This window comes from Elephantulus edwardii, unplaced genomic scaffold (assembly GCF_000299155.1).
Source record: "Elephantulus edwardii isolate Elephantulus edwardi_28Jun2011 unplaced genomic scaffold, EleEdw1.0 scaffold00226, whole genome shotgun sequence".
Classification (NCBI taxonomy): Eukaryota; Metazoa; Chordata; class Mammalia; order Macroscelidea; family Macroscelididae; genus Elephantulus; species Elephantulus edwardii.
In genome coordinates this window covers 571204-579510 of record NW_006399976.1, presented here as the reverse complement: position 1 = coordinate 579510, position 8307 = coordinate 571204, and the positions used below count along the sequence as shown (strand labels likewise).

At 51.6% G+C, this 8307-nt stretch overlaps 1 protein-coding gene across 1 annotated transcript in view; it reads left to right on the top strand.

The window, feature by feature from the left end:
• The window catches only part of COLGALT1 (collagen beta(1-O)galactosyltransferase 1), a 29204-nt gene extending 25069 nt beyond the window's left edge, over positions 1–4135 (top strand). The window contains exons 9-12 of the mRNA XM_006898259.1: positions 823–955; positions 1745–1872; positions 2949–3155; positions 3868–4135. Of these exons, the coding sequence (XP_006898321.1) occupies positions 823–955; positions 1745–1872; positions 2949–3155; positions 3868–4135 (736 nt within the window). The remainder of the gene's footprint in view (positions 1–822; positions 956–1744; positions 1873–2948; positions 3156–3867) is intronic.
• The last annotated feature ends 4172 nt before the right edge of the window (positions 4136–8307 follow it).

Sequence of the window (8307 nt, the reverse complement as noted above, 5' to 3'; positions counted from 1 at the left end):
GGCAGCATCAGTATGAATGGTGAAGAGATTGAGATAGTTAACAGTTTTAGTTTGCTTGGTTCCATAGTCAACACTCTTGGTAGCAGCAGCCAGGAAATCAAGGATGAATTGCATTGGGAAAGTCAGCTGTGAGGGGCCTCTCAAGAGTATTGAAGAACAATGATGTCAGGCTGGAGACTAAGGTGTGCCTGATCCAGGCTATGGTCTTTGCAATTACTTGCTATGCATTGGAGAGTTGGACAGTGAATAAGGATGATAGAAGGAGAATTGATGCCTTTGAGCTGTGGTGCTGGATAAGAGTGTTGAATATACCATGGACTGCTAGAAGAACAAACAGGTCTGTCCTGGAGAGGGTGAAGCCAAGTTTCTCCTTGGAGGCAAGGATTTTGAAACTCTGTCTCATATACTTTGGACATGAGGCTAGGAGTGAGTAGTCCTTGGAGAAGGACATCATGCTTGAAAAGGTGGAGGCAGAGCACAGAAGAGGAAGACCCAGGCTGAGATGGATTGACACAGTAACTGGAGTAATGGGGATAGGTGTGTCAGAGATTGTGAGACTGGTTTAGGATAGGGCAGGGTTCAGAGCTATTGTGCATAGAGTCACTATGAGTCACAGGTGACTTGACAACACATAACAACAACCCTGGGTGGGGGGGGTCATGTCAGGTGCAGCTCTGAGTCACATGCCTTGGAAGTCTGGGTGTCCGGGGGCAGCACTAATCCTGGCTGAGTAAGGCAGAGTGCTCAGAGGGAAGCTGATGGTGGACTAACAGGCGGTCTGGCTACCCATGTGACACGCCCCCTCCACTCCCTGTCCCACAGAGCCATGAACACCAGCCAGGTGGAGGCGCTGGGCATCCAGATGCTGCCAGGCTACCAGGACCCCTACCATGGGCGGCCCCTCACCAAAGGCGAGCTGGGCTGCTTCCTCAGCCACTACTCTATTTGGAAGGAGGTGCGTGCTGGTGGGGGCAGGACTTAAGGGGTTCAGGAGGGGCCAGAAGGTCAGGGAGGGAGCTGCTATAGCCCACTCTGACTTTCAACAACAAAAACAGATGTGAACTCTTGTTAGCCCCTGTTTCACCTCAGTGACCTCCAGCATCTCTGGTGACCCTCCATTGTACAGCTGTGAAAACTGAGGCTGAGGGCAAAAGAGGAGTAGGATGAGCTCTAAAAGCAAGGAAGAGACTTCTTAGCCTGAGCCTTAGTTCATCTAGATGAAAGAGTCATAAGCTCAGGAGGCAGTCCTGAGGGTTGTCAGGCTTATCCATTCATTCGGAGGATGTCTGTAAAGCAGGTATAGTGCACTCTGAGCTGATGGTGGGGATGTGCAGCCACCATGACAAACCTGTTTTGCATTGGGGTGGCAGACTGATTATATAATCCACTAAAAGATAAATAATAGAAAAATTGTAAGTAGGTGTATATGCATAGAAAAGGACTATGAATTGTCCTCAGTGGGGCAGCTTTGGGCCTCCAGGGTAGGTGACTTTTGAATAGAGATATGAAAGAGAAAGCTGGCTTTCCTTGATTCTTTCTGGGGGAAGGTACTGCATAGCCAAAGATGTTAAGCTGGGAGCTACCTGGGCAGGTGGGAAGAGAGCAAGGAAGAAGGGAGGTGTTGGCTGGGAGGTCTCTGCAGCAGCAGAGAAGATTGTGTGTTTGTTCCTCTCCTGAGCTGCTGCCTGCAAGGCCAGCCTCAGCCTTGATCTCCCCTGTGACCTGAGTGTACCATCCCCTTCAGGTGGTGGACAGAGGACTGCAGAAATCGCTGGTGTTTGAGGACGATCTGCGTTTCGAGATCTTTTTCAAGAGACGCCTGATGAACCTCATGCGGGATGTGGAACAGGAAGGCCTGGACTGGGACCTCATGTGAGTGGAGGACCTGAGGAGTGGGGATTGGCTGGGGTGGAGTGGAGCTGGGGTGTGGCCGTGGCCCTTGAGGGGCTGGTAGGGGCCAGATTAGAGTAATAGGATATGGGTGGGACATGGTTGACTCCCCGAAAGACTGGACTGGGGCCTTTGGTCCTTCGGTCTGCATACTAGGAGGGCTTGAACGCGTGGCCTATGACCTGTGAGTGGGGCCAAGTCTTGAGAGTTAAGTCTAGAGGCCCAGTGATCTGCCCTGAAGATCTGACTTGGGCATGTGGGGGTTGGAGTTTGAAAAAAAAGCCAAACAAAACCTTGCAGGTATAGCAAGGGTTCTGGGGATGGCTTCGCACATGAGTGGAGGTGGCCAGGCCATGTGGTTAGAACTGTGTGAGCAAAACTGAAGAGCTGGCGTTAGGATTAGAGTCTTGAGAGGAGCCTGAGTGGGCGTGGTCAGGCCATTGGAGCTTCCCAGAAGCCTGTGATTGTTATGGCTAAAGATCTTAGGGGTGTAACCACGGTCTGTGGGGCAGGCTCTGGGCCCCGTGTAGGGTAGTCAGGACATGAGAATATAGGTACGAAGCCTTTGGCCCAAGGTGGCCTGCATATTTATTGAAGAATCCTTTGTTGAAGGATTGACCAATTCATTCTCCCTCCTCTGCTGTGTGTGTGTGCAGGGCTCTGATCTATGTTTTGGCAACATGGCCTTAGACTTTAGCCACATAAAAACGTAACAGTAATCTCATTCTTCCCCTTTTCTGACCAATCACCATGTGGCCTGCTCCATACCTCACATCCTGACAAACCCTGAACAGCTTTCACTCTCAGCCATATTGGTACAGCCTCAGCAAACACCCAAAAGACCTTCTCTCCTCAGCTCCGAATCCTTCCTTGGCTCCCTGTTACCCTGGACCAAAGCTCATGCTCATGGAGTTTGGCCCCACAGCTTCCTTGCCCTCTACCTTCCTGTCACCTCACACCCACCCGGCCTGTCCCTACCCCAGCCCTCGACAGTGCTCTCCTGTGGGTACGGGAGAAGAGTCATGGGCCTGCTGGGTGACACCCTGTCTGTGCTCCAGCTACGTGGGCCGGAAGCGGATGCAGGTGGAGCACCCCGAGAAGGCTGTGCCCCATGTGAGGAACCTGGTGGAGGCCGACTACTCGTACTGGACACTGGCCTATGTGCTGTCTTTGCAAGGTGCCCGCAAGCTGCTGGCTGCCAAACCACTCTCCAAGATGCTGCCCGTGGACGAGTTTCTCCCTGTTATGTTTGACAAGCACCCAGTGTAAGTGGGTGGGCGCAAGGCAGTGGCGTGGAGAGTTGTGGGGTACAGGCTCATAGGCCTCAGAGAATGTCCTCTCTTCATCTGGCCCTGCTCCCTCCATTTGTCTCCTCATGTGTACCTGCTTCCTCCTTCTGCCCCGCACCTGGCCCTCCCTCCCTCCTCCATCTGCCCGTTACTTGTCCCTCCCTTTTTCCTCCACCTGTCCCTCAACTGTCCCACCCTGCTCCCCCTGTCTGCCCCTCACCTGTCCCCTCCCTGCCCCCTCCAACTATCCCTCACCTGTCCCTCAACTGCCCTTCCCTGTTCCCTCTTTTGGCCCCTCACCTGTTTCCCTCCCTGGCCCCTTTACCTGTCCCTCACCTGTTCCCCTCCCTGTCCCCCCATCTGCTCCTCATCCCTCCGTGTCCCCCCATCTGCCTCTTATCTCTCCTTCCCTGCCCCCTCCATCTGCCCCTCATTCCTTCCTGTCCCCCCATCTGACCCTCACTTGTCCCTCCCTGCCCCCCACCGTCCCCTCATCTGTCTCTCCTTTCTCCCTCCATCTGCCCCTCACTTGTCCGTTCCTTCTCCCTCCATCTGTCCCTTACTTGTCCCTGCTCCCTCTGTCTGTCCCTCTTCTGTTCTCTCCCTCTTCCCTCCACTGACCCCTCTAATGTCCTCCCCCTTCCTGTGCCCACTCGTGCTTCTCTTTGCCCCTCCCCACTGCCCACAGGTCCGAGTACAAGGCCCACTTCTCCCCCCGCAACCTCCGTGCCTTCTCGGTGGAGCCGCTGCTCGTCTACCCCACACACTACACGGGGGACGACGGCTACGTGAGCGACACGGAGACCTCCGTCGTGTGGAACAACGAGCATGTCAAGACCGACTGGGACCGCGCCAAGTCCCAGAAGATGCGAGAGCAGCAGGCCCTGAGCCGCGAGGCCAAGAACTCGGACGTGCTGCAGTCCCCACTGGACAGCACGGCTCGAGATGAGCTCTGAGGGACTAAGTGCAAAAATCACACAATCGCAAAAACAGCAGCCGTCCCCGGGGGCAGCTCAGGCTTCACGGGGCCCCCACAGACAGACCGAGGCGGCTCTGCTCCACACAGGGTGTGTCTGCCAGCGTGTCATGCGTGCAGGCCGCATTGATGCATTAATGGAGCACCTTCCTAATGCCATGCACAGGGCTGGGCACTGGGACCACTGGGCAGGATCTAGACCTCCACACTCACCCATGTGTTCACACGCCTGGCATTTAAATGCTGTGTTCCAGTATCTGGGCTGTGGCAATGAACGAGGTATAATTATCTCCTCAGTCAGTTACTGATTGCGTTTTCAACATGTGTTCATTTCCCTCCAAGCAAGAATCAGCCCTGGTGGAGCAACACTTGAGTACTTGGCTCCCAACCAAGGGACTGAGTGTTCAAACCCACCAGCAGTCCTGTGGGAGAAAAGACCTGACCTGCTCCTCTTGTAAGGAGTGCAGTCTAGAACTCCCCCACCCCCACCCCAGGTCAGTTCTCTGTCCATGGGGCAGTGTGAGTTGGAATCCACTCAGCGGCCACTAAGACCAGCAGCCAGGAGTCAGACACAAGTGAGCACGTGAGAATTTTGAACTCCTTCAGGTATTTATTGTGTGTCTGCTATGTGTTGGGCTCCGCCCCAGATGCTAGGAATATTGAGCTAAACAGGACACAGTCATTTCTGCACACATTTCACCAGCACTTACTCTCTGCCACACAGAGTTAAGTTTTGAATTGATTCCGTGACGTCTGTTGAGTATGCTGTGTGCTGAGCTGTGCTCGGGGCCAGGGCTGGTAGTCCACAAGGTGCTTTACGTTCTCCTGTCAATTTCTTGCCCACGTGTCTGAGGAACACCTACTATGTGCCAGGCATGAGAGATGCAGAAGTCTGTATGGCATTTGTTTACTTCCATTTTTTTAATCGCCTGCCAGGTGCGGGGACCCAGATGAACAAGGCGAGTCCCTTCATTTCTTCATGGAGCCACCCATTTCTTGAGCACCTCCTGTGTGCCAGGCCTCGTGGATTCCCAGTTGTATGAGAGACCGAGTTTGACTGTTCATTGTTTGCTGTCCGATCACCCAAGTTGTGTTCAGACAACACCCTACACCTCACAGGAGGAGGTTCTTTCTCCCGCCTACAGCACAGTGGCCCCCTGGATGGGGTGCAGCATGGGTGGGGCTGGGTCTCCCTCCTCCTCCCACCCCAGCCCCATCTGTGTGGCATCCCTGTCATTGTGTCTCAGGTGTGGTCTCTGCCTGCTTGATGAGGTTTTTCATTCAAGCCTTTGGTGGGGATCATGTGTTTGGGGGCCCTCTGTTGGGGGGGGAGGGAGGCCCTGGAGCAAAATGCTTCCAGCTCTGGTGGGACTGCATGGCTTCAGCCCAGATTGAATGTCAGAGCCAGACAGTCGTGTGTCACTCTTCTGAGGGTAACAGTACTCGCTGGGTTGGCTCCTGAGTAACTTGCTTATTTTTTTAATAAATTTTTCTAGTTGGTTTCCACTCAAGCCTGTGGTCCCTTCTTTTAGGCTATTGCTCTGCTCGCCGCCACCTCCCCATTCCTGCTGCCAGTTGAGAGTCAGATGGAGTAAGAGTGGAGAGAGAACTTCATATCCGAACCGCCCCGTAAAGTGCCCTGGGGATAGCTCAGGGGCAGACAGGCCTTGTTTTCTCGTGGGGGGCCCACTGCACGGCTATCTCAGATGACTCGGAATAGGGAGAGGGACTGTCCTGGTTTGGAGTTTCCAGGAAACAGACCCTGAGATGTGGCTTTGAGGAAATGTAGGCCATCCTGGAGGAATCCCTGGTAGGAGATAAGGAACAGAGGTAGTGTGGGGTGGCATTCATAAGCGGATGGATCCGGAGAAGTGGGGGCTCAGAGCCCCAGGGGAGCTCAGGAAGACAGTGTAGAGAACACACCTTGATATGATCTCATGCATGAGGGCACAGGGGTTTTCATACCTACCCTCATGTTGGATTCCCCAGGAAAGACCCAAGACGATTTGGAAGCACGTAGGGTATTTGGGAATTGACCCCAAAAAGCCCCTGAGGGTAGAGAATTGAGACAGGGAGGGAAGGAGCCCCGTAAAGGGGCACCAAAGCAAGTGGTACTCTTGATGTCTTGGGGTTTAATCCTGGTGGGGAGCTCAGGAAGACAGCATACACCTCAGTGTGGCCGCACCCCAGGATAGGGGAAAACAAATCAACCCCAATGAGTCCTGACCTATGGCCGCTCTGTGTGTTACAGCATAGACCTGAGAGACACAGGCTTTTCTAGGCTGAGATCTTGACAGATACATCACCAGGCCTTTCTTCTGCATCCCTGCTGGATAAATTTAAACTACCACTTCTCAGCTAGTTGCCAAGAGCAAACTGTTTGCACCATTCAGGGACTATACATGTGCTCAAGGGTTTTTATTTTTAGAGTATGTTCTGAATTTAATTGTTGGCAAGGATTTTTGAGACTCACACACTTTGGTCATATAGCCAGAAGGGGCCAGTCTTTAGAGAAGGACATCATGCTTGGAAGGGTCAGGGGACAGCACAGGAGAGGAAGACCCCAGAGAAGATGGGTTGACACAATAACTAGGGTAATGAGGGTAGGTGTGTCAGAGACAGCGAGACTGGCCCAGCATAGTGCAGGGTTCACATCTATTGTGCAGAGTTGCTGTGAGTTGCAAGCGATTTGATGCCACTTAACAACAATAGTTTAATTGTATCCTCCCAAAGTATATGCTGCAGCCAGAACTTCCAGTACCCGTAAATGTGACTTTATTTAGAAATAGGGTATTTTTATATGTAGTCAAGTTAAAATGATTAACCCAATGACTGCTGTCCTCTCAAGAAGAGGCACATTTGGACACAGACACAGAGGCACGCGGAGAGGTCATGTGATGACAGAGGTAGAGACTGGAGTGGTGCAGCCGCACACCAACGACTGGCTGGTAGGATATTTTCACCAAAAATGATAAGAGTTTCGTCCTGTAGGGTTTCCAAGACTGTAAGTCTTTATGGAAACAGACGCCCATATTCTTCGCTTGTGGTATTTCCAAGCAGAAAAAACCGAACTCTATTCATAGATAGTGAGGTTAGAATTTGAACACATTTTAGGTGGAAACAATTCCATCCATAACAACCATCTTTCACTCACCTATTCCTGTTTGAAGGACATCACAACCTGGCAGTGAATGTCATTATACAATATGTCCTTCATCATTGGAGTTTTTTTAAGTTCATTTGAGTAAACAGATACAGGTGGGATTTAAGTTGAGACTGCCATGTTTGGTCTTTCTTGTTAAATCCTAACTAGTCATCATTTAGTCACCGGTGTGGATTGCTCAGATGTGTTTCCCAGTACCCTCTGCAGGTCATTTAACTACTTTCTAGTGATTTACAGTTCTGTATGATGACACCCTTGGTGCCAGCAGTCAGGAAATAAGGAGACACATTGCACTGGGAAAGTTTGCAGTTTGGGACCTCTCCAAATTATTGAGGAGTAATGATGTCAGTTTGAGGACTAAGGTGCGTCTGATTCAGGCCACAGTCTTTCTGATCACTTGCTATGCATCTGAGAGTTGGAAAATCAATAAGGATGACTGAAAAAGAATTGACGCCTTTGAGCTGTGGTGTGGAGAAGAGCACTGAACATCCATGGCATGGATGGCCAAGAGAACAAATGAGATATGTCTTGAGAGAGTGCAGCTGGAGTGCTCTTTGGAGGCAAGAATGATGAGGCTTTGCTTTTCATACTTTGGACATGGTGTTAGGAGAGGCTATTCTTTGGAGAAGGACGTGAAGCTGGGAAGGGTGGAGGGTCGGCGAGGGAGAGGAAGACCCTCAACCATGTGGATCGGTACGGTGACTGGGCATTGGGTTCTTGTGTGTCAGGAAGTGTAAGGATCTCACAAGATAGAGCAGGCAGGATTCATATCTTTTCTTCATAGGGTCGCTATGAGTCATATTTGACTTGGTGCCACTAACAACAAAAACATAAAAACACAAACCTGATTGCCAAAACTGAGGAGGACCTGAGGTGTTTGCTGCAGACTGTAGTCTTCAATATGGATTGAAGTTTAACATCAAGAAAACAAAGATTCTCACCACTGGGCCAACTGGCAGCACCATTATAGATGGAGAAGAGACAGGTTT